Source organism: Felis catus, chromosome B4 (genome assembly GCF_018350175.1).
Source record: "Felis catus isolate Fca126 chromosome B4, F.catus_Fca126_mat1.0, whole genome shotgun sequence".
In the NCBI taxonomy this organism is placed as follows: Eukaryota; Metazoa; Chordata; class Mammalia; order Carnivora; family Felidae; genus Felis; species Felis catus.
The window spans coordinates 14,757,502-14,783,873 of record NC_058374.1 but is presented as its reverse complement, the minus strand read 5'-3'; the positions used below and the strand labels follow the sequence as shown (position 1 = coordinate 14,783,873).

Genomic DNA, 26,372 nt, shown 5'->3' with positions numbered 1-26,372 from the left:
TTAACCATTTTGCAAAATAAAACTCTTTATTCCAAATACTCAGCAAAAATATTAGTTCCAATGTTTAATTCTTCAAGGAACCAACAGCTGCTGTGTTGAAAATCTTCCACACTCAGTCTCCAGAAAAATCTTTTTTTTTTTTTGCCAGTTGGTTTATTCCAATATATTTTATCATCCACTATCTCTAGCAGTTCTTATTTCATTTTTATAATTTTAAAAATAAACTCAAATGGATCGATTTCTTTTAATGGGGAAAAATACTGAGAACTGTTCTAGTGATTTTATTTATTTTTTTATAATTTGTTTTAATGTTTATTTTTGAGAGAGAGAGAGAGACAGAGCATGAGCAGGGGAGGAGCAGAGAGAGAGGGAGACACAGAATCCCAAACAGGCTCCAGTCTCTGAGCTGTCAGCACAGAGACTGACGCAGGGCTCGAACCCACAAACCGTGAGATCATGACCTGAGCCGAAGCCAGACTCTCAACCAACTGAGCCACCCAGGCGCCCCATGTTCTACTGATTTTAAAGCCAGATGGTGTCAACACTGTCTTTCAGCAGATTTACATGTCATTTGTTGGGACAAATGATTAATTTAGCTTTGAAGTCTGTAAGAAGTAAATCTGGCCACAAGAGGCAGCACCACATGTACTGAGCTCACAACGAGTAATAAAATCATGCCCTTTGTAATATAATCAGGATTGAGTGGGTTTGATTAAGGGACACTGCCATCATGAACAACCATGGTCAGTATGGACACTGGCCATCGCGGTCAGAGCCACTGTTGCTCCACACAATAAACAGTAGTCTGCTATTTGGGACTATAGTGTTTGAAAATAGGATTACGAAAATAGGGTCCCTACCATACTACCGCAGAATCAGATTTGAACATCCAATAGCATACAGACTTTAACTTACCAAAAACCTAATTCCTTGCTTCCCTAATCCCTTCCTAATGTCTAGTATTACCATTGGTGCCCCACTCTTCATATTACTGGTGCATCTCCATGGAACAATGGTCTGTCCTCCATCTTAGAATGTGAGCACTATTCAGTAAGGGCTGTTTGGGCTGTTTATCCTAGGCTAATAGTGGATTACACTCTTTCTTCCTTCTTAAAAAAAAATAATAATTTTGGAAACCAGGGATAACCTTTCACTTATTTATTTGGAATCTTTAGAGAGTCATTGTTTTTGCCCCGGCTTCCCCAGATTTGAAAAAGTCTTAGGGGCACCTGGGTGGCTCAGTCAGTTGAGTGTCTGACTTCAGCTCAGCTCATGATATAATGGCTCGTAGGTTCAAGCCCCACATCGGGCTCTGTGCTGACTGCTCAGAGCGTGGAGCCTGCTTTGGATTCCGTGTGTCTGTCTGTCTCTGCCCCTTCCCTGCTCATGCTCTGTCTTTGCTTTGTCTCTCTCTGTCTCTCAAAAATAAACATTAAAAAAAAATTTTTTTAAAGAAAAGAAAAAGTCTTAGAGGGTAGATAACTGAATTTTGTGAGCCGTACCTTTTGAATGATTCTGCCATGCCCTATAATAGACTATTTGTTTCCTTACAGATTTCTATTTGATTTTGTTACAGAACAGAAATGGGGCAGGAAGTTTAAGTTGTCCTTGCTAAAATCACTGCTGCTTAGTGGCCCCTGTTGGTGCATTAACACAGTTGACCTCTTAACAACACAAGAGTTAGAAGCACCAACCTCCTGCACATGTAACTTTTGATTCCCCCAAAACTGAACTACTGTTGACAGTAAGCCTTACCGATAACTTAAGCAGTTGATTAACACATATTTTGTATATGCGTTATATACTGTATGTTAATAATAAAGTAGACTAGAGGGAAAAAAAGTCACCAAGAAAGTCATAAGGAAGAGAAAAAAAAAACATTTACAGTACTGTATCTTATATATGGAAAAAATCTGCATATAAATGGACCCTCACAGTCCAAATCTGTGTTTTTCAAGGGTCAACCATATATTGGAAGTAAAACGGATAGTACTGAGTAAACCTGAGCTCTGGTCTTCACCTGCAACTAACCTCTACTTTTCTGAACACCAGTTTTCTTTTCATGTATAAAATGAGGGGTTTTGAACACATCGCCTCCATAGCACCTGTCAAGTTCTAAGTATTTATGATTCTGTGATACTGGAGCATTTATGACCAGTCTTACAGGATTGATGACCATAAGAACACACTTTTTCAGAAAAAAAATTTCATACTTGTTCTATACGTGTCCTATACTTGTTCTCTATGCCAAAAACAAAAACAAAACAAAACAAACAGAAGTTTTCCCTAGAGCCTCACGATGGATGTGGAGCATGGAGTCAGCTCTCTGTGGCCTTTGCTAAGAGCAAAGAAAAGTTTTGGGTGGTTAGGTTGTGAAAACTCCATGGGAAAGCAAGCCCAAACTCTCTGGGCTTCACTCAAATGAAAGTAACCTTCTGTGTTCTGTACTCTTCTCCTCGCCAAGTTCCCAGAGTTTGGTCTGAACATGGATTAATCAAATTAAGTCAGAAGGGGGAGTATTACATACCAACAAAGCAATACAAGGGTAGGCAACATTGAGGTACCAGCCCCGCAAGGCTGTGCCCTGCACTTTTTGTTGAACAGTTGCCATTAAGGATGAAAGCAAAGCGTTTTATAATTTAGTAGAATTTCTGTGGGTTGTCAGTTGAAAAAATATACTTACTTCTTCCACTCACCCCCAGAAGACAGTACAGCCAAATTAACTTTGACCAAGAGCATTTGAGTTGTTTTCCAATCATTTGTGGTATACAACCCGAAAAGTTTATCATAATTTTCCAGATGAGGAAATAAGGACACACAGAAAATTAAGTTACTTGCCCTTGGGTCAGTATTTAGCCCAGTAAATTTTGCTTTCTGCTTTAGAAAGAAATTACTCAGAGGGGAAAATAAAGATAGCTGTTTGAAGTTGCTAGAGGCTGTGTTAAGTACTAATGCCTTTGATTGCCAAAAGAGGGATTTTCTGTTCGAGTTGCTTTTAACTAAAGGTCTAGGAATTCTTTTAAACATACTTTACCTAAAAATTGCTAAAAAAAAAAAAAAAAAAAAAAAAAGAAAATTGTTCTTTTGGGAATTCACCTTTTTAAGCTTATATAAAAATAACAATTTGGTTTGTAACCAGCTTTTACTGTAGAATAATGCCAGGTACTATACTGTATTCACCCAGTGCTCTCTTTCTAAGTGTAAATGGCAGGCAAGAAATATCCATGTATCAAGTTAATATCCTACTTACATGATTAAATCATGTGATTCTCTGTCTCTTACCCTTAACTTATCTAGAAGACAATTCTAGAACTCCATCAGGCTTTATTTTGGCTCTGGGCCTAGCCTTGGGGAAAGCCCAAGAAATCTCAGAAGGAGGAGTACACAAGTGGCTGCTTTTCTCCTCTGAAGTATTTAATTAAAAACTACATTTCTTCACAAGTCATTATTTAACACACCACACGGTATTCTAGATTTTTATCCGCACAAAAAAAGTCCAAGTTCTTGGTATGGCTTGAAGCAGGGATTTATATCCTGTACACACACACACACACACACACACACACACACACACACTCATACACTTGCACAGGACCTATAGGTAGCTCTATACATTTATATGTGTATATGTTTAATTATCCATCTCAACTCAGGAATGCTCTCCACTCTGCCCCCTAGTGCCCAAGAGATGAGATACTATAAAATGGTCCATCTCTGAGCTAGAGACTAGGAATTAAGAGCCTTCGGAAGATGTTTTAGATCCTTTACTGTTCCTTTAGCTGTTTTGCTAGACATCACTTTCCATACTTTTTTCCTTATAGACAAATAAGTCTACAGTTCAAATAGTCTATAAGTCTATATAGACTATAAGTCTATAGTTCAATAGTTCAAATAAATTGAGGGCCACTTTGTCCAGTTGCTGTTCGTATACCGTCCACTAGTGAAGCCTTCTTCACCTGTGTCATCAGCAGCAATTAACAAAACGCTCCATGTTTCAGAGTGTCGCACCCTCCGCAGATCGTTCTGCCCGTTCCTAACTGGGAACCAGAAGAGGAGCTCCACAAAGAGGAGGGAGTTGGACCAGTGGTGGAACATATTTATGAGGTAGCTTTCGTCTATCTTAAAGCTGTGTTGGGAGTGTTCTCTTACACTCTTTACCAATAAACTCTTAGTAACATTTTGAAAGACACCGATCCAAGATCTGAGCTTTATACGCTGCTATCATATTGGAGCGGGGGACTGTATGAGTCGCTTGCTTTTTAGTGGTAAGAGCCGTTATGTAGTGAGACTATTTTATCTTGTTACTGTTCTCTTTTTATTATAGATTTTTTTTAATGTTTTTATTTTTGAGAGAGAGAGAGAGAGAGAGAGAGAGAGAGAGAATGAGCAGGGGAGGGCACAGAAAAAGGGAGACACAATCTGAGGTAGACTCCAGGCGCTGAGCCTGATGTGGGGCTTGAACCCAAGCACCACCAGATCATGACCTGAGCCAAAGCCAGATGCTTAACCGACAGAGCCACCCAGGCGCCCCTACTGTTCTCTTTTAAATGTTCCTTAATTCCTCTTCTTTTAACGTTTGGACAGCCTAAGCATCAAAATGATTAGCTTCCTAAACTGTATTTTGCCTCTTCCTACATTTTCAAATGTAGAAACATTTAAAACCTACCCACCTCTTAAACTGAAAGTCACCAACCAGAAGGTACCAGACAGAGAAAATTTTATGGATTATTCACTATTATACAAAAAAAAGAAAAAAAAATATATGTATATATACACACACATATATACACACACATATATACATACATGTATATATATATTAAAACCCATATATATAACTTATAACCATATATATATATATATATATATATATATATATAAAACTTATTCTGAGATTTGAAGTTGTCCTCAATTAGAAAAATATTTTCCAGAAGGAAACCAGCAGCTCATGAAAAAGCCCTAATGATCTTTTTCTACTTCAAGTGTTAAATTGTGAATAGGGAGTAACTTTGTTGACACATCATCTGAAACATATAAATTTCTTAGGGGAGTCTGGGTGGCTCAGTCAGTTAAGCGACCTGACTTCAGCTCAGGTCATGATCTTTCAGTCTGTGAGTTCGAGCCCCGCGTCGGGCTCTGTGCTGACAGCTCAGAGCCTGGAGCCTGCTTCGGATTCTGTGTCTCCCTCTCTCTCTGCCCCTTGCCTGCTCACGATCTGTCTGTCTCTGCCTCTCAAAAATAAATCAACATTACAAAAATTACTGAAACATTTAAATTTCTTAGAGTTAGAAATTAATATGTAGTAAAGGGCTAGTTCAGTAGTTGTTCTTTTTTTTTTTTTTAATAAAATAAATACCATTAGTGGAGAGTAGTTATTCCTGTTCATTGTCAAAGGATCAGGAATAGAATTTTGGTAAAAATGATGCTCCAAGCCGTTTTCTGTTTGAGGTCCCTTTTTATTTAATGCTGTCTGTTTCCTGTATAACTCATTCCACTGACCTAATAATCCTGACTGTGACTTTCATCTCAAGCTACGAGGGACATGAATAGCATTCTCTAAGGTTAGCAATGAAGCCATTTCAAAACTGATGAGCTGTTTACATATGTGGGAAAGAAGCATCAACTCCTGCACAGCGTCAACACGAAAACCTCTGTCATCTGCCCAACCTGAGGTTCAGAATCAGCCCTGTCCAAAGCCGGATCAAAGCTTTGCCCTAAACTCTCTTGATAGCAAAAGGATAACATAGTCCCCAAGGCCACTCGGATTAAGAATCTCGCTGGAAAAGAAAAAAAAAAAAATTGTCAAATAATTGATTAAACTTGTGTGCACCAGTCTCTGCTTAAGAAGGGTGAAACTTTAAAGTCTGCCACCATATTCAAGCTCAGTGATTCTCAGGGAAGCCCTGCTTCTAATCTTAGAAGAAACGGATCATAAGATTTTAGGGTAATAATCCATGGTGACAAAGCAATCGTCACATGTTTCTTCCATGCTATTCTCATGTCTCAAAATATACTGTTATCAGTGGATGTCATGTTGCTCTGATAATGTGAACTAAGTGAGCCGCCTAATAAGCAAAAACAATTATAAATTGTTTCATTGGTCAGTATAATGATCAGAACTGTGAAAAAAAAAAGGGGGCAAAAGTTTCCTGCTAACTTTGAAGTGAATTTTCAAAACCACAAGAAATTTAAATACAGTTAGTGAACTTCTCAAGCTGTTTTTTGTGTTCTGTGAGTATAGGATTCATGTGTTTAAAATGCTCATCTCTTTATGAGATGTGGCCTTTCTTTGAGATTCACTGATTAAAACAGAAGAAGCCCAGCTTTGAAATGCACACTTGCAGTGAACTGTGGTGAGGCTGGACGGTCTTCAGCATTTGATGGATAACCATTTTTCCAGAGGGTGAAAGACAGTGCACCACAGATGGTTACAATTGACAAGTCGGTAGTCAGGAAAACGGCAGATTTCAATGTAAAGAAAGAGTAACTAGGTTTTGAAAGCGCATAATTAAAATTGCATTTCTAGCACTGTGATTAAGTTAATATAAATTTAAGGTAAACATCATCATCGGACCTGGTCTTTGCATGGTCTTTGCTAAGGAAATTTGCCCTTAGAGCTTCATAAAATGGAAGATTCTTGTCTGAGCACCAGCACCTGTTTTCGGAGCATCTCTGGCTGATAAAGATTCTCTTTTCGTGTAGCCACTATCGTAGCCCAGATGCATTAAAGCCCAAAATACGTGCTTCTTTAGACTGGGCATGAAGTATGTGGAGTTTGGTTTCATCTTTCTGTTTTGTGCTGTACCATCATTTGATGTGTTCCTTGTTTGTAGCTGCACAATATTGGACCGAGTACCATCAGTGACACTCTCCTGGAGGTGGGCTGGCCATTCTCTGCCCGGGATGAATTTCTCCTCTACATTTTTCATATTCAAACTCTCGGACCTCTGCAGTGTCAAACAAATCCTGACATCAACCCACTAGATATAAAGGTAGGAGCCTGGTCCAACTAAGCTGTTCTGCTTGTTTATTAGGGTAAGGAAAAAAAAAATTAAAACTGTAGCTTTTATTTTTTAAGGCAAAATAATTGCAAGAGTAAGTTCTTTCAGTGATAATCTGTCCAGCCTTGTCTTTTCGTTTTAGGGCTAAAATGCCAGACCTAACTTAAACTGTCACTCCTAGAAAACTTCCATTTCTCTTGGTTCTGTTGCTCATGGTGACCTGTCATTTATTTAGTCTATTTGAACGTGTACCTTTTGCATATGGTTTGACTTGCAGCACAACCAAACCAAAATCATAAGTAGACATGTCGTGTTTTGGAGAATTCGTACCAAATGCTATTTTTGGAGTCCTTTTGGTACATTGCCAAAAGATATAAGGATCTTTGCCAACATGGGCTTCTCCAGATGTTGCCAATAGCAAGTAGTAAAATGCGATAATTTGCCAAAGGCCATCTCAGTGCCCTGAGAACCCCCAGACTGGAAATTTCTGGACCCCATTCTTCAGTGCAGCTTATAGAGAAGCCTAGAGCAGTGTTTTTCCAATTCTTAAGCATAGCCAATCACCTGGAGGTCTGTTTAGAGGCAGGGCCTGAGGGGGGCCTGAAACTCTGCCCCCCTGCAACCCCCACCTGACATCCATGCTGGGAGCTCAAATGTCCAAGGAGCTCATCTCATTCAGATTAAGATCCAAATCTGGCTTTAAGTTTCTTCTGGGAAGAAAAGAACATAATTAGCATCAACGCTGGAGAATATCACATTTGAATGGAGGGGGAAAAAAACATTTGTAACCCGATGTTATCCTCAAAAGAGAACTTCGTGTTAAGAATGAACATTGTCTAGTAGCTCAGGGAGACAGTGTCTCTGTTAGAAATGGTGCTTCATGAAATACTAACTCAACGATTTGGAACGCGGGTCTGCCTCTCCTCGAACAGGTGGCGCTGAGACGTGGCCAGTTATGAAAGGCTTTCTTCTTCAACCCAACGTGCCTTCTATTCCAAGAGAGGAAGAGTAAAAGGGGTTCAGTATTAAAGGATTTATAGGGCAAAAAGTCTCCTTCTTCAAGGGGAAATAATAAATAAGGCCACTTGTATTCCACAAAATTATTTAAAATACTGCCTCCCTGAATTTTTTTTTCCATTTCCTCTCTCTTGGCTCTTCATTGAGATGATTTTAATGTCTTCAAGGACAGTGGCTTACTATAAAGTAACATCTTCAAATGTTAATAATGTGTAACATCTAAGCAATTAAAGCTTTCACATTTCATGTGCTGTAGTTACTGGGTTCTCTACTTCAGTCTTGGATTCCTGGAGCACGTGATCATGGGGAAGGTTTCTAAACTCCCGAGTGTAATGTTTGGTTTATATATGACACTATTTATATATGTTTGTATATTTTATGTAACCTGTGTGATATGACCCATGTTGGTTATGAATTCTTTTTTCTTGAGATTTAACAATTATTCGCAGTGACTGGAACAATACCAATAGATAGTTTGCCTTCAGTGTTGACAGATTCGTGCACCTGCATTCCCTGCCACACAGATTTTCTTTAAAGTATAGCCTTTGATTAAAACTTTAAGGCTAGGGGGTGCCTGCGTGGCTCAGTCAGTTAAGTGTCTGACTCTTGATGTTGGCTCAGGTCATGATGTCATGCTTCGTGAGATCGAGCCCCGATTGGGGCTCGGGATCTTGGGGTTCTCTCTCTCTCTCCATCTCTCTCTCTGCTCCTTGCCCACTCAAGCATGCTCTCTCTCTCTCAAAATAAATAAATAAACATCTTTTAAAAACCTAAGACTAGTAATTTTTTAAATGCAACTTAATTATGCTTTTATAAAACTCTCAATTTGTGGAAACTGAATATAAGAAGATTTGATTACAGGGTGAAGGAATAGCTCCCCAAAATAACAAATGATAACAATTCATGAATTCTTGAAATTCAGAATAATGAAAAACTTGAAGTGTTTTTAATTTCAGTTACTTCAAGTACCTTTACTTATATGTAGCATGTATAACGCGGACAGTCTAAAAGGGATTTTATCAGTGAATAGATTTTAAAAATTAATTATCAGGAAATTTTATATCAGCAGCTATCAAAAACTGAGAGTACCTGAAAGTTATTTTCTGCTTAAGATATTAAATAATTTCTTGGTGAAGTTGCTATAAACTTACTTGGCAATTTATTTCTTCCTAGATAATACAGAGCTAAACATTCTTTTCTCTGTCTTAAATATGAACTGAAATTAGTAAAGAACAAATTATTTATTAGATCTAGAATAGGTGTGGGAAACTTTAACTTAGGTATCAATTTCAGATCCTTACATCAAAGTTAATTGCTATATTTTTAATATAGATATTTAAAAATAAATATACTTTTTTAAACTTAGTTCTTTAGGAAGCAGAGAAAGAGTGGGTGTAGCAAAAGGAACAGGCAGTCAAAATACATTCATCTAGGCAAAAATTAAATCCTAGTAATCAATAATCAATCTCATTTGCCCACCAAGGTAAAATTCCTTATGATTCGGTTCTATAATTTCTTTTTTTTTAAGTTTATTTATTTTGAGAGAGAGAGAGAGAGAGAGAGAGAGAGCGAGCTTGAGCAGGGGAAGGGCAAAGACAGAGGGAGAGAGAGAATGCCAGGCAGGCTCCATGCTCAGTGCTGTGCCCAACTTGGGGCTCAATCTCAGGAACCGTGAGATCATGGCCTGAGCTAAAATCAAGAATAGGATGCTTGGGGCACCTGGGTAGCTCAGTCGGTTGAGCATCCGACTTTGGCTCAGATCATGATCTCACGGCTCGAGAGTTCGAGCCCCGCATGGGGCTCTGGGCTGACAGCTCAGAGCCTGGAGCCTGCTTCGGATTCTGTGTCTCCCTCCCTCTGCCCCTCCCCCACTCATGTTCTCTCTCAAAAATAAACAAACATTAAAAAAAAAAAGAAGACTAGGATGCTTAACTGACTGAGCCACCCAGGTGCTCCTACAATGTCTTTATAAATAGAGCAATAATTAGTGAGTGCCTCCTAAAACATCTGCATCTACGAGCAGTTCATTTTCTCTAAGTTCTTCCTGAGGATACTGCAGTCCCCACTGGATAAGCCACCACAATATCCCAGGCCAGCCACGGGTCTGTCAGAGGGAAAGCTCCCACAGCAACTTTCTCAAGTATCCTCTGGACGGTTTTCAAGTTCCCCACCATGTTTGCCTCTCCAACCATTCAACTGATTTCCCCGCAGCAAAATCCCTTTCTCTCGGGGTCACAAACGCCTTTTTGTCCACTTCCCCCTTCTGTAGATATTCTCATTTTTCCAACTTAACTACTGAAAGTAGCTCCCTTCTTCATTGCCTCTTTGCAGCTCCCACAAATGTCTCAGGAAATGTGCTGATAATAAAGAAGCTGTCCAGATTTCCTTAGAAGCATTTTCTAGGCCATCCGCTCCAAGTACCTACCACCACCAACTCTAAAACCTTTGCAATTCCCCAGATATCCCCTGCAGACGCTCTACAACATTTCAAAATAATTTCTCCTTTCTGCCTAATTAAATCTTATAGCATTTAATATAACTAATGTATTTAACACAATATGGCTTCTTTCTGCTTTTTTTTTAAAAAAATTACTCCTATAGCAACCTCCTGGCTTTTTTATTGAAAATACATAGTTTTACTCATCAAAGCCATATTGTAGATAAAGTAAGGGTTTTTTTGTGGGCTGGCCTGAAAACTGAACCACCATTTAAAAGATTGCTTCTAAAGAGAAATGCATTCGGAGTGCCAAACACCTAGTCTAAAATCATCTGAAATATAACCCATCTGTAAATTGAACATGCATTCCAAATGTGAGTCTCCTCACATAAACCTCAAAGTCTGATAAGGTCTGAACAGAATTCAGTCTTCCAAACAGTGACCGGTACAGTTTCATTATCCCACCAAGTGGCCCAAATGTCCCCAAAGTTTGAAGAGCAGTCTGCCTTTGAAAGTCACCACCATGATCATGGGAGACAAGGGGCAGAAGTTCTCACCCGCACTCACTGCCCAAATACAGAGCATCAGTGACTAAATTTGGGGGGTGTGGGGTGCAGGCAAGGACACACTCAAATGCCTCTAGAAGTTTATGAGTTGTTTTTTAAATACTTGCCTCATATCAGGCTTTGTGGGGATTCGCTTAGCCTGCTTTGTTGATGCTGTTCAAACACCCAAGTGTGAAGGTAAATGGGAGCGTATGCAGGTGATGGGGTTCAGGAAAAGTGAGTGAGCCATACAACCCAGCACAGGGGGACCAGAGGGTGGGGCAGCACCTGGGGTACATTCACTCCTGTTTTCACTTCTGCCACCCAGTGAAATGGTTGCTGTGTTTTGTTTTCTGTTCTTCCCATGATGGTTTCACTTCATCAAGTTCATCTCTCTGTCTTCTAAGAGCTTAGGGGCGTAAGAAGATGGCCATGAAGGTTCTGCCTCCAGGCTTCAGAGACAGGATTTTTTTTTTAATTTTGTTTTAATGTTTATTTATTTATTTTTGAGAGAGAGAGCACGAGCAGAGGAGGAGCAGAGAGAGAGGGAGACAGAATCCGAAACAGGCTCCAGGCTCCAAGCAGTCAGCACAGAGCCCGATGCGGGGCTCAAGCTCATGGACCGTGAGATCATGACCCGAGCTGAAGTCGGACGCTTAACCGACTGAGCCACCCAGGCGCCCCCAGAGACAGGATTTTAACGCAGCAATCTCTTCACGTTGTACCATCTAAAACATTATGAAACATTCAACTGTCTGCAGCATTCCCAACCAATCCATTACATCTAATTCATTCCAGATCCTTCTTGAAATAAATTTTTACAGTTGGATACAGCATTTCTCAGCCATTCTAAAGGCAGTCAAAGAATGATTTCAAACTATCCGTTATCTTATTTTGGTGAACTTTATCCTGGGGTTTGGGGAGTCCTCCAGACAAGCTATGATCTCTCGATAAGATGTAGCTGAAAAAGCAAACGTTATTTAGGAACCAAAGTTGCATAAAGAGTAAAGGATGTTTTTTGAAGTTGGCAAGATTTCGTCACCAACAGCCAAGTATGAGAACTGGACAAAAGGGCTGTGCAATGTCAGACTGTAGCCCGGGGAGGCGGGGGACAAGCGAGGTGCCGGAATTCAACCTGCACGGAGATCAGGGCACCACGTTCTGGGCCCCAGCGCAAGAAAGAAGCCAGAGGCACAAACGATGGGACAGAGGCTGGGCTAGGGTGACAGCAACAAGAGAGAAAGCCACTGTTGCCCAAAGAACAGACCTTGGAGCCTGGAAGGCAGAAGGTCTGGAACCAGATCATTCTCACAGGAAGCCCGAATTACAACCAGATAGTACAAACGTGGACACAGAAACACAGAGGCCGTTTGCCAAGGATTAGAGCTCTACAACTAGTTGTTCGTTTTTCTATTTCTTTTTTTTTTTTTAACCGGTGAGCACACAGACTGTGGCTTGGCTTGGCAAATTTGCAGTTGTGTCTTACATTTAAGAGAATTTTTTCCTTCGTTACTGCCTCCATTTACTTACTGCTTCTTATTAATTCAGAATGCAGGAACACTGGTTACAGCTCCCAACCCACTTGTGTTCTCTCCTCTGTCTCTCATGTTCCCCTTGATAGAATTATTTCATTCACTTTTTAAAATTTTTTTAATGTTTTTTTTTTTTGAGAGAGAGATTGAGTAGGGCAGGGGCAGAGGAGAAAGGGAGACAGAGGGTCAGAAGTGGGCTCTGAGCTGTCAGCACAGAGCCCGATGTGAGGTTCAAACTCACAAATATGAGATCACGACCTGAGCCAAAGTCGGACACTTAACCAACTGAGCCACCCAGGTGCCCCACCTTTTATTTTTAACAGTGCCTATAGGTCCGATTTTCAGCCACCAAAGGGAATACACTCTCCAGGGTCAATTTCTCTTTGCCTTATCTTCTCTCTCTCTTTTTCAAATGCTTACTTACTTTTGAGAGAGCACAAGTGGGGGAGGGACAGAGAGAGAGGGACAGAGGATCCAAAACGGGCTCTGCACTAACAGGCTGACAGCAGTGAGCCTGACGCGGGGCTGGAACTCAGGAACGGCAAGATCAAGACGTGAGCCGAGGTCAGATGCTCAACCGACCAAGCCACCCAGGTGCCCCTGCCTTATCTTCTCTTTAAGATGGTCTTCAGGTCCTCCTGTAAATTTTAAAATGCAAAAACATGTCCCACAACTAAGAAAAGCTTCAAAATCGCCAATGGAGTGAATGGATTCTTTTAGTCATTCTTCGCATGAACTTTTCAGGATGTTTTAAAAAAAAAGTGGATTTTTTTTTTCCTCTCCTGACAAATCCTTAACATTTATGTCTTAAGGAAAATTACATGGTAGACTGACCTCCATGGTCTGTCCCTACTTCGATTTAATTGTAGACGAAGAGTTATATGAAACAAAGTCCACCATCTTTTGTGAACTAGGACTACCTGAGGTGCAAAGACAAATCACAAACAAGAAGACGAGGGCACGCGTTGTGTTTGTTTGGGTTCAAAGAGCCCTTAATCTTATCTCACCCAACTGTGTTCTTCAAAAGCTGCATTTCCAGCTGCCTTGCGCAATCCAGCCATCCAGTATCCCTTTAATTCATAAATTTAAACGTAGCCCAGAGTGAAGAGCTTGGTGAAGAGTCATGAAAATAGAAAACTCCTGTTGGAGTCAAAATCTGAGTAGCAGCTGGGGGCAAAGAACCGTATTTACTAACAATCGTTTCCTTATTACAGAAAGGAGCAATTTTCACATTTGTTCTGAAGAAGATACTTGAGTGTTTGCCACCAGCTGCTCGGAGCACTTAGCAAATTGTATTCTGCACCGAATGTCTGCCTAACAGGGGTGCTAAGAGGGCCTCACCGCTAAGGATTTCAGATTTCAAGGAAACACATGACCTGTGGCTTCACAATCGATTGTGAAACAGGGTCCAAAAGTTCATCTAGAAAATAGGCTGTACCTGTTGTTTACATTTCTTGGATAACTTCTCCCTTGTTTTTTTTGGTTTTGGTTCGTTTTGTGTTTTGGGTTTTTGTTTTGTATCTTGAAACAATTTCTGGAATGCCACTTCAGAACACTGGTTTGGAAGTCACTGGAAGACATTCTCAGTGTGGTGTTTAGGAGGGACATTCCTCTATCTGTAAAACAATATCGCTAAGAGAATGAAGCATGTTTTACCAGCCCCTGCTGTGGGTCTCGTTCATTCTCTGGCTCAGAGTAAGTCCTGTGTTTTGCTGAGAGACCACTCCTAAGTATTTGTAAGTGATGACGCACCAGGGGCCACCACAAACGTGTTATTTATCTGTGCACAAGCTGCATCTGATGCAACCACACAGGAAGCTGAAGAGTTTTCTTCTCTATGGGCTATTATTTTACTGCTGCTGCGACCGCTACAGGAATAATACACAACGCAATATTAATTGTAGTCACTATGCTCTACATTCCACCCCTAGGACTTGTTTATTTTATAACTGCGAGTTTGTACTTTTTGACCACTTTCACCCATATCACCCCCCTCCCCAGTCCCCCAACTGTGCAATCACCAACCTGTTCTCTGTATCTATGAGTTAGAGGTTTAGTTTGGGTTTGGGGGGATTTGGGGTGGTCTTTTTTTTTTTTTTTTTTAGATTCCACATGATATTTATCTTTCTTTGTCTTAGTTCACTTAACATAATGCCCGTGAGGTCATCCATGTTTTCGCAAATGGCAGGATTTTCTTCTTTTTTTTAATGTTTGCATAATATTTGTGTGTGTGTGTGTGTGTGTGTGTGTACCCCACATCTTTATTCATTCATCTGCCAATGGACACTTAGGTTGCTTCCTATCTTGGCTACTATAAGTAGTGCTTCAGTGACCATGGAGGTGCATAGATCTTTTCAAGCTCGTGTTTTCCCTTTCTTCGGATGAATACCCAGAGGGGAACTGCTAGATGATGTGTCCATAATTTCTTATGTGACAAACTTAATGACTCCTTTTAGTCCTAATTCTTTACTTGGCTGCAGGATTGGACATCCTCAGTCACTCTTTATTTTTGCAGCTTCCTTTTCCTTGGGCTTCCCTAGATCCATACTTTCTTGGATTGTCTCTTACATCCAATTTCCCCCATCTTACTTTTCCTCCCTGGATCTTCTTCCTCTCCCTGTTTCCTGATATTTCCTTCGATGTTATATGTAACCCTATCCTTATTATTTTACATCTTCTCATTGGGCAACTCATCAGCAACTATACAGCTTGATGGGTACTGATGGGGGAGTGGAGCCATCATGTGGGATATCAAACAGGGGCTCAGGAATCAGCCTGGTGCACATCAGGAGTGGACGGAGGTTCTGTGCAACTTGTGCAAAGCAGGACGTGAAGGGCTCTTGGTTAAGAAATGAGGCTGGAGAAGTAGGCTATGCACGGCATACTAAGGAGTCTGGACTCTACCTGTTTATCCACTAGATTTTTCTAGGTTCTTACGACACACTGAGCACTCTCATTTCATCTTTTGTGGTGCATCCTACATCTGCAATAGAAGAATATCTTTTTTCATCCCATAGAAATAAGCATACTATTATTTTTCCTGGGACTAGAAAGGAAAACATGTGTTTGGGGAACCTAGGGAGACAGAAAATTAAGGTTCTATATTCAGTTGGTTTAAAATGAAGAGTTTTAATAGGATATTGTGTGAGATTTATTGGAACTTTAAAAATATTTATTCAGCTATCAGATGTACCCAACCAGCATGGAGCCTCAGATAAAAATCATAAGTTCTAGAACACTCACAAAACAAACTCAGGGCTAAAAACAAGCTCCCTCACAGCACAGTGTTCATGTGGCATGCTTTGGAAAAGTCGTTTTTATTAGAACACGATTCACTCCTGAGGGAGAATGTTTTACAACTGTAGGAGTATGGGGCTCAGACATGCCAAAGTTGGGTCCCTGACCGCATCACACTGTTTCCCTATGGCCATCGCCTCACTTTCCTGCCACCTCAGGATCCGTCTCACCACACAGAAGGTTCCTGAGTTTCACCAGTCCCAATATACAATGAGAGTAAAGTAACAAGTAAATGACTCCTACTTGAAAAGTCACTCCCTAATGGGGAAATCACTTCTGCTAAAATCGGAACCTTACGAGATAAATTTTCCAGGAATGCATTCCCCATCCTTCAGGAGTTCCTATCGTTGGAGAATGGGAAGCCTTGGTCCTTGTCTGCACAGTTCATTTTGCTGTTGAACACGCTGCTGGTAAATCAGGACAGGTCTGACTTCTCATGTGACTCATGGCCAGTTGAGGGGGAAAAATGCCTCAAGTTCAAGGCTGATGGAAAGGAGGCAAGCATTTATGAGACTGACATGCCATCTCTTGCTTTCTCTTTGCAGCCCGCCACCCCCCCAGAGGACACCCCCGAGCTGAGCGCCTTTCTACGGAACTCGACCATCCCTCATCTTGTCAGGAAGAGAGACGTGCGTGTGCCAGAGCCCCATAGACAGAGCCCCGCAAAAATCCTCGTGAGTTGTCTCAGTGCACGCACGTGGGAGAGGAAAGGGTGGATAGGACAGAACTCCCAAACACAGATGGTTTTAACTTCAACTATAGTTTCTCCTTGTCAGTCAGTGCTCAGGTAGGCCCACCATGTCTTGGCCCTACACGAAGTGAGCCATGAAAGCGGCGTTTCCATGGGGACAAAGGAGTATTTGCATTATAGTGTTTTCACTCTTCTCCACCTGCCATGCAGACCATGTTAGAGAACTAATGATGAGAACGTAAACCATGGCGGGGAATGCATTTGCAGAACACAAAGCTCTCTCTGTGAGCCTGTCCCCAGACACTGAGTACAAGGGTGCGAAAGAAGCTGTGGGCAGCGGGTCCTGGGAGGTCAGACGTGCCCCTACATCTCACGCTCCTCTGCTCGTCCAGAAGAGATGAGAAGGGGGCCTTCTGATTTCCTGGGCCAAAATCCTACAGAGTCTTAGCACTGGGGGATGCCAGAGATCCGTCCTGAGCTTAGTCAGCCCTCTGCAAAACTGAAAGAGTGCTCAAGAGTCAGTAGTTTCTGTTCGGTTCTCTCACTCCTTCCAAGGTCAATGTTAATACCACCAAACTCTACACTTAAAAGAGGCTAAAATGTGGGACACCTGGGTGGCTCAGTCAGTTCAGCGTCTGACTCTTGATTTGGGCTCAGGTCATGATCTCGCAGTTTTAAGTTCGAGCCCTGTGTCAGGCTCTGTGCTGACAGCACGGAGCCTACTTGGGGTTCTCTCTCTCCCCTCTCTCTTTGCCCCTCCCCTGCCCTTATGCTGTCTCTCTCTCTCTCTCTCTCACTCTCTTTCTCTCTCAAAATAAATAAAAACATTTTTTAAAAAGGCTAAAAAATGTTTTAATGTTTGTCTTGAACATGTTCTAACATTCATAAAAAGTTTCAAATGCAGAGGTGGACAGAAAAATACAACAAGCAAGTCTGACTTATTCAGTTAAACTGAAATCAAGGGAAGAATGTTTATTATAATAGAAGTACCTGAAGTAACCTGGCCAAAAGTCATTGGCAGATTTTTTTTCAAGTCTTCAAAATTTTTAAGTCATATATATATATATATACACACACACACACACACACACACACACACACACACACACACACATACACAGTGTGTGTGTGTGTGTATACATATATATTTTTTTTTTTTTTTGAGCAACAGAGAGAGAAAACACAAGTGGGGGAGGTGCAGGGAGAGAAGGGAACAGAGGATCCGAAGGGTGCTCCCCTCTGACAGGCTGACAGCAGAGAGCCCGACGTGGGGCTCAAACTCAGGAACCACAAGGTCATGACCTGGGCTGAGGTCAGACGCTCAACCGACTGAGCCACCCAGGTGCCCCCGAGTCCCTATAAATTTTTATGGCATGGTCATGTTTTTCAAAACCCGAGAGTAGGGAAATTGATACGCTCTTCAGCTTAGGATAAAATAATACAATTTTGCATATTATTATTTTAGGGAATCTTCCAGGAGGGACAAAAGAACAGAAAACAATGATTTAAGTCCTGGGGATGTGACATACAGAATGGTGGCTACAGCTAATAATATTGCATTGCATACTGGACACTTGCTAAGAGAGGAGATCTTACAAGTTATCATTAAAAAAACTGTAACTATCTGTGAGGATGGATATTAACTAGACTTATTGTGGCAATCATTTCACAATATATACAAATACCAAATCATTTTGTTGTACGCCTGAAACTAATACGTTATGTGTATTATGCCTCAATAAAATTAATTATACCTCAATAAAAAATTTTATAATTTAATATTTAAAAAAGAAAAACAACGATTGGCATCTACAGAGTTCTAATTTGCAGTACCAATGCGAACGCCCTCTGGAGAACCAGTGCCCAGACCTATATGGGAACCAACAATTTAGAAAAATCAACTTCCATTATAGTGTATGTCTCATGAGTTCACAGAGGCAGTAGGGATCAGTAACTAAAATTCTCTTGAAAATTATATGCACTTCTGTTGTAGGGTTAGGTTTTCTCCCCCCCCCCCCCCCCGTTCTTTCTCATTAAGGATTTTTAAGGCAAGATGATTTTTAATTTCTGAATATCATAGAAACTTATTACTTGCAGATGACAGCAAGGCAGTTTTTGATTTCCATGTCTGACCTTATGAACTCATGCTTTATTCTCTTTCTCTCTTATTGGTTTGAAAATTGCAAATCCTCTGCCTCCCCATGTCCTCAAGTCAAAACAGTCCTGGATAGAAAGTGATTATACAAAGTTTATTCTAAAATCAAAAGTTAAATAAGACCTCCTATGGTTTTTGTTTAGTTAAAAACAACTTACTGAATCCCATTTCTGATTAGGAATTTGAAAGTGCAAAATGCCAACATCCTGTGTTGGGATCATAATTTCCACTTTGCATAGGAAAAATCTGTATCCGTTAGCACTGAAATATAATTTCTCCTCCGCCTAAGAATGTCCTTGCCTTTCTCATCCTGGGCCCCTGCTGCTCTTGTAGTAACCACCCCATCTCCTCATCTCCAGGCTTTCTTCTTGTCCTTTCCCTACTCAGCTTACAGAAACCTTATCTTTCAAACCTTCTTCTGCATAGGACACTATTAACCGCTTCCTGCAACAGTTGCATCCCTTGGCCTCCCCCAAAAACCTTCTCCCCTGGTTCTCTTCTAGCCTGTTGGCCTGCGTCGTCTTAGAATTGTTCTTGGGCTTCCTATCTGCCCCTGTACCTCTTCATTCCATCCTTGGGCCCCACCCCTCCCCCACCAACTTCACTCTTTAAGAGAAATGTTTTGCAAGATCATAACTCCAGCCATACCCACGTGCTTCCTGCCATCTTAGCCATCCCTGCTGCACTCTGGACCCGAGGGGAGCAGCGTATATGTTCATCTGGATGTCTAATAGCCACGCCAGTCCCAACATGTCCAAAACCCTGTCTCCATGATCCCCAGAATGTGCTTCTCTAGAATTCCCAATCTCAGTAATGCCGGTGCCCATCCACTCAGTTCCCCAAGCCAAAAGGGCTCCCCCCCAATCCTCCCTCTTCTTCATCAAGATCTCCAATTTGTCACCAACTATCCCGTTCTGCTTCCTGAGCTGCCCTTAACTTTGTCTTCCTCTCTCCATCCCCATAGCGTTGGTTCAGAGCCTCCTTGCCTCCCACTTGGACTCTTGCAACAAGCCCTTATCACCCTCCTTGCTTCCTGCTCTCCTCCCGCCATTCTTGCCTCACGTACCACCTGCCCCTAAAACACACACCCAATCATAACTCTTGCTTAAATGGGATCTTCTGAATACAATTCCTTGGCTCAAATAGGAAAATTCTTTACCACCTAGACTTTCTCTCATTCCTATCTCATTTCCACCTGTCCACCCTGCCCCAAATACCCTTCTCTCCTCTTTTCTGAATGCGCACTGGTCTTGTCCTCATCTGCCTAGCTCACTCTTTCTCACCCTTCAAGGTTCATTCTGAGCACCACCGTCTCCAGAATCCTCCAACAGAGCTAGCTCACCAGGATCAACAGCTCCAGGGATTTATAAGAATCACCTCCTTCCCACTCCCCTCCTCTGCCTCCAGAGGGTGGGATTGGAGATACACAGCTTGTCAGTAATGGGGTGCAGGTAAACATGCAGGTCCTCACAGGTGACAGGGACTGCAGGGACTGCAGGACTCCTGCTCCTGCTGGAGGCACAAAACCCCAAACACCTCAGCACCCAGCCCAAGCAGAACAAAAATCCCAGCCACCTCAATTTGGAAATAGCATGTAGAAATGTGGCCTTCCCAGAATTTACCAGATACACATTACTGACTGCTCTGCTTTTAGAGAATTCTGAGATTCTTGAAAAAGATTTTCATGGCAACATGTGCCTCTGTGGCTTATCCATTACTTAAAGTGAAATGCCTCCGTTAAATCCTGCACAAAATGTCCAATAAACTGATGTTTATTGAGCATCTATAGGCCAGTGCCCAGTGCCTGAGACATGAGAAATAAATAGAGTATAGCCTATGCATTAAATTAAAATCAGCGAGGGAGTACAATTCAAGAAGTATCATCCTACACATGGGTACACAGAAAATGGAGGGGAGTTGTCCATTTATTTCCATACTGGATCCAATCAGAAAATATGATTTGACAGGTAGAATGTCATCAGTTTAATGAATACTTCCCAGAAAGATGCATCTCATATAGGAAAGGTTACCCATTATAAATTGGCAAACCTAGGAACTAGTTTAAAAACAGCTTAATGGATGGAATCTGCAAGATTCTGCTTTATAAGCAGGAAGTAATTTAGGGAGAAGAATGTTATAGAGATATGCTTGTCCATGCGTTGCTAACACTGGGTCTTTGAGATAATCTAGACACAGGGAGCTTTGTCTGAAGCCATTTCAGGGCTTGCTCAGTTTAGGGTCAGGTGTTGTAAATGTCTATAAGAAATGTCTTCCCAAGTTCTGAGAAAATGAAACAAAACAGTCCAATCACTGCTGCAGGAAGACTGTTTTAAGTTCTTAGGGGGGGAAAAAAAGCTTAAATTTGATTACCAGTAAAATTGATGCATCATTACTACCAAGCTGTTTCACTGTAGTTGTTTGTTATTTAAATGAATAATTTATGGATTAGGCAGTGACTTCTGAGAAAATGCAATGTAGAGAAACTGACTTCAATGCTGATTTTCTACCACAATTTAAAGACATCGCTGTTGTGTTTTTTGCAGAATTGTACAAATATTGAGTGCTTACAAATCTCCTGCGTGGTGGGGCGACTAGAAGGAGGAGAAAGCGCCGTCCTAAAAGTCAGATCACGGTTATGGGCCAAGACCTTCCTCCAGGTAACAACACTGACTCATGTGCACACACCCTGCAGGGAACCTCTTCTCAAAAGCTCAGCAGGAAGCTCTTCTAGAAAGGATTTTTAAATGTTGTCATTTTAAAATTTAAAACAGATTGACTTTTTTTCATTTGAAAATTTTGATTTAATTTTTAACTTAAAATTTTTATGAATATTTTTAAGGGTTTCAATTTTAAAACATTTTTAAGAGAAGTGTCTATGAAGTTGAGCCGGTATCAGCCGGTCGTCTTTCCCATCAGCTGAAGACATTATTTTTTCCAGCTTTATTGAGATATTGTTGACATACAATGAATGTAAATTTCAGGTGTACAAGGTGATGATTTGATACACGTATACATTTTGGAATGACTACGACACTGAAGTTAGTTAATACCTCCAACCCCTCACGTAATTACCTTGGCATGTTTGTGGAGGGCAGGTGGTTAACTTTTAAGATCTACTCTCTTAACAGCTCTCAAGAACACAAGACCGTATTGTTAATTATACATCAGATCCTCAGAACTTATTCATCTTATAGCTGGTAGTTTGTACCGTTTGACCAACTTGTCCCCAATTACCCCACCCAGCCCCTGGCGACCACCAATCTGATCTACTCTGAGTTCTGCTTTTTTAGGTTTCACATGGAAGTGATTTCACACAGTATTTGCCTTTCTTTGTCTACCTTATTTCACTTAGCATAATGTCCTCCAAGTCCAGCCACACTGTCACAAAAGACAGGACTTCCTTTTTATGGCTCAGTAATATTCCTTCACCAGCTTTGAGGTGAAGACCATTTAAATACCCTGTGTCCCTAAGACCTTTAGACAGTAACTTAGATTCAAATAAATCCTTTAGCTCACCTCTTTATACCCAGTGCCCAGCACACAGTTCTTCAGTAAATATTAGCCAGTGGGATGATGGTGAGTGTAAGAGCACAGTGCAAGCCACAGGCCCAGGAGGGTCAAAATAGAACCCAATTAAGAAGGGAGAAGGCAGATTGCCCTAGAAAGTTGCAGTTGTTTAGTGTTCCTACAGTCTGGGTTCCAGCCAGGATCCATCTCAGTGAAGAGACACGTATGTGTGATTCATAGATTCTTCTTCGCCACTTCGGCCTCTCTGTACTGTGGCATCCCACACTGCTGCAGATAATTCTGCTGGTTGTGTGCATTGTCAAGGTTTTAAATCTCTTTTATACTAAGCAGATTAATTTCTCCGTTTGGAAAGAGCTGTTTATTTAAATGAGACTACTTTGTTTTTGACCTTGTTGTTTGGAAGGGATTTAGAAAGGGGGAAATGAGCTAAAATAAAAACCCCACCAAGTCTATACGTTCTTGCTCATATTTTAACTACTAAAAAATTCATTTGGTTCATTGTGCATAGAAAATCAAATGGTAGAATCCTGTTGAGTGTAGCTATTAAAATATAGAATTTCATACCTTGGGATTTTCACGTTTTCTGTGATTGAAAATACCTCCATAGTCTCATAAATCTTATTTAATTTAAATAAAAGGAAGATAAATAGAAAGTTAAAGGTATTTTTTAAAAGGTCGTGAAGTTTTTGTTTTTTAACTTAAGGCACGATTTCTTTTTTTTTTTTTTAATGTTTATTTATTTTTGAGAGAGAGAGACAGACCACTGGTTGGGGAGGGATAGAGAGAGAGGGAGACAGAATCCGAAGCAGGCTCCAGGCTCTGAGCTGTCAGCACAGAGCCCGACACAGGGCTCGAACTCCCAAACGGTGAGATCATGACCTGAGCCGAAGTTGGACGCTCAACCGACTGAGCCACCCGGGCGCCCCCCTAAGGCAGGATTTCTTAATCTCAGCATTAATATCTTGGATAATTCATTGTTGTGGGGGGCCCTGGCCTGTGCATTATAGGATGCTTAGAAGCATCCCTGGCCCCTGCCCACTAGATGCCAATAGCAACTCACACCCCAGTTGTGACCACCAACAATGTCTCCAGACATTGCCAATAGCCCCTGGGGGCAAAATCACCCCAGTTTTGAATGCCTAAACCAAGGAGAAGTGCAGTACCCAATTCATTTGATTTTTTTTAAGCTAAACCATTATTTATCCATTCACTTAACAAATATCATGGAGTACCAACTATGCACCAGGCACTGCTTTCTAGTAGCAAGTATTTTCCATCAATTTGCTCATGGTCCCTGTACTTTGGGGCTGTTACTTCTGATCTCAGCATTGAGGAGTTGAGAGGAGGAGTCTTGCTGAATTCCCAAGCCCATGCACTCTCAATTATGACCATCCATCCCTTCTATTACTTTGGGTATCATCACATCCTACTGAAGTAAGGGAGAATAACTTCGGTGGAGCAGGACTAAAATCATTACAACACCACAGTCAAGGGAAACATGATTGTTTTCGATGTCATGTGTCAGTTCTGTGATGTTAATCTATTCCAGCAGGAGGACTTCAGAGGGAAAGTTGCATCTTGGGGCTGGGCTCCCAGGTAGGTCAGTAGGTTAAGTGTCCAACTTGGGCTCAGGTCACAATCTCACAGTTCATGGGTTTGAGCCCCGCATCAGGCTCTGTGCTGACAGCTCAGAACCTGGAACCTGCTTAGGATTCTGTGTCTCCCTCTCTCTCTCTGACCCTCCCCTGCTCACACACACATACACACACACTCTCTCTCTCTTTCAAAAATAAACATTAAAAAAAAAAAAAAAAGAAAATTCCATCTTCATTTTCCTGTTAAGGATGACCCAGTAAGTCTGGAAGAAGTCAATACCAACTGAGGAAGTTTGCCAACTATAAATATTTAGCACAAGCAAAGTCAAACCAGAACAATCTGCAGGGACGTTCTAAAGTCCTATCGGAACAAAGTAGCACTTTGATACCAGATACCAGAGAGAGTGGCCCAAGTCACCAGCATTTACCCTCAGCCATAGCCCAAATTTCGGTACCCACCCCCCCACCTCCCCCAGTTTCTGCTTATTCCTGTCTTGGAATGTGACTGCCAAAGAGGAGTGTTTTATTGCAATCTCTCTCTCCCTCCCTCCCTCCCTTCCTCCCTCCCTCCCCACCCTCCCAAAGAATATACTATATACTGGAGGTCATGCAATCCAGAAGGAGGTAAACATTTTCTGCCTTCCTAATCCAAACTAGAAAGTTTACAATTCTTGCATGACATGATTTGCTGCATTGTGTTTGCTTCTGTCCACTTGGTGAACGTGCAAACTGGTCAGAAAAAGATTTTATTTAGGTTAATCCTAAATGACACCCTGTCCTGTGACTGTGGCTTAAAACAATCCTTCACAGTGTAAGATTTTACCAGTAAAATCTTTGTCGTCTCACAAGGCTTTGTTTCTGGTAAACGTTGAGAACTTACACATGGGCTGTGTGGTCAAAAACAATTCTTGAGAAGGAATTAAGCAGTGGGAAGGTGGGAAGGAAAGAACTCATGATGTTACTAGCCACACTCTGTATTTAACCAGTTCAAAAGCCTCACTCTCCATTTGTTACCAACTAGAGGACTTTTATTAGTACCAAGACCATAAGCAAATCATTGTGCACAAGTGAATAACAGAGGCAGCTAGTGAGCTGAAAACCAGGGTATAAATGACGCAGCCATAACAGGAATTGGGCATTTTCTGAGGATTAACTGCTAGCTGGGGCAGGTTGAAGGTCTGAGATATTGTCGAGGGATATTAACTCCAGCTGCTTTTTCAATCCTATTGCAGGTACTTGAATAGATTGCTATATGGAAGAAGAGCTTTTTTGTTTTGTTTTGTTTTTTGAGAGCGATAGCAGGGGAGAGGGGGAAGGAGAGGCAGGGGGAAAAGAGAGAGAGAGAGAGAGAGAGAGAGAGAGAGAGAGAGAGAGAGATTGTGCAGAGCCCAATGTGGGGCTCCATCCCATGACTGTGAGATAGTGACCTGAGCCGAAATCAAGAGTCAGACGCTTAAGCAAGAGCCACCCAGATGCCCCATGATTTATTTTAATAATAAGAATAATGGGGGCGCCTGGGTGGCTCAGTTGGTTGAGCCACCGACTTCGGCTCAGGTCATGATCTCACCGTTTGGGAGCTCGAGCCCCGTGTCAGGCTCTGTGCTGACAGCTGAGAGCCTGGAGCCTGCTTCTGATTCTGTGCCTCCTCCCTCTCTCGCTGCCCATACCGCACTCGTGCTCTCTGTCTCAGAAATAAATAAACATTAAAAAAAATTTTAATAACAAGAATAATGTAGTTATGTAAAGACCATGGCTGAAAGCATTCACCTTTAAACATGGAATGAATCTGCTCCCAACTATTGTTCATGAATTAAATACTTAACCTGCACCATGCCTTTGACCTGCATCCACAAGAGGAGCGAATCTTTGGTGTGCCTAGCTGATCGTAGCCTAAGAGCTGACATTTCTCATTCCTTAGTGCTCCAGAGCATCTTAGAAAAATGGGCAAAAATACATTTTCCTACTGAAAAGAGTGGCAGAAACCTTGTTTTGGAGAATAAAGAGTAGATCAGGGGTGCCTGGGTGGCTCAGTCAGTTGAGCGTCCAACTCTTGATTTCAGCTCAGGGCATGATCCCAGAGTTGTGGAATCCAGCCCCACACTGGGCTCCACGCTGAGTGTGGAGCCTGCTTAAGGTTCTCTCTCTGTCTCTCCCTGTGCCCCTCTTCCCTGCTCACAATCTCTCTCACAAAAAGAAAGATAAAAAATTAAAAAATCACCAAGTGCACACAAAATTTTATTAGCCAGGTTTTCCACATTAAAAAAAATGTTTTTAACTTTTATTTATTTTTTTTTTATTTTATTTTTTTTAATTTTTTTTTTTCAACGTTTATTCATTTTTGGGACAGAGAGACAGAGCATGAACGGGGGAGGGGCAGAGAGAGAGGGAGACACAGAATCGGAAACAGGCTCCAGGCTCCGAGCCATCAGCCCAGAGCCTGACGCGGGGCTCGAACTCATGGACCACGAGATCGTGACCTGGCTGAAGTCGGACATTTAACTGACTGCGCCACCCAAGCGCCCCAACTTTTATTTATTTTTAAGACAGACAGAGACAGAGCACAAGCAGGGGAGG

At 41.5% G+C, this 26,372-nt stretch overlaps 1 protein-coding gene and 1 long non-coding RNA gene across 4 annotated transcripts in view; one reads left to right on the top strand and one right to left on the bottom strand.

The window, feature by feature from the left end:
* Positions 1–26,372, bottom strand: part of LOC123386448 — a 171,969-nt gene that overhangs the window by 31,094 nt on the left and 114,503 nt on the right. The gene's annotated exons all lie outside the window — the stretch shown is intronic.
* The window catches only part of ITGA8 (integrin subunit alpha 8), a 189,862-nt gene that overhangs the window by 147,507 nt on the left and 15,983 nt on the right, over positions 1–26,372 (top strand). Inside the window, exons 24-27 of one of the 2 annotated variants that reach the window (XM_011283614.4) lie at positions 3,999–4,104; positions 6,834–6,992; positions 16,375–16,503; positions 21,219–21,332. In XM_011283614.4, the coding sequence (XP_011281916.1) occupies positions 3,999–4,104; positions 6,834–6,992; positions 16,375–16,503; positions 21,219–21,332 (508 nt within the window). Of the gene's footprint in view, positions 1–3,998; positions 4,105–6,833; positions 6,993–7,933; positions 8,089–16,374; positions 16,504–21,218; positions 21,333–26,372 lie in introns of those variants that run through there. The other variant, XM_045060942.1, reaches the window with a different exon arrangement.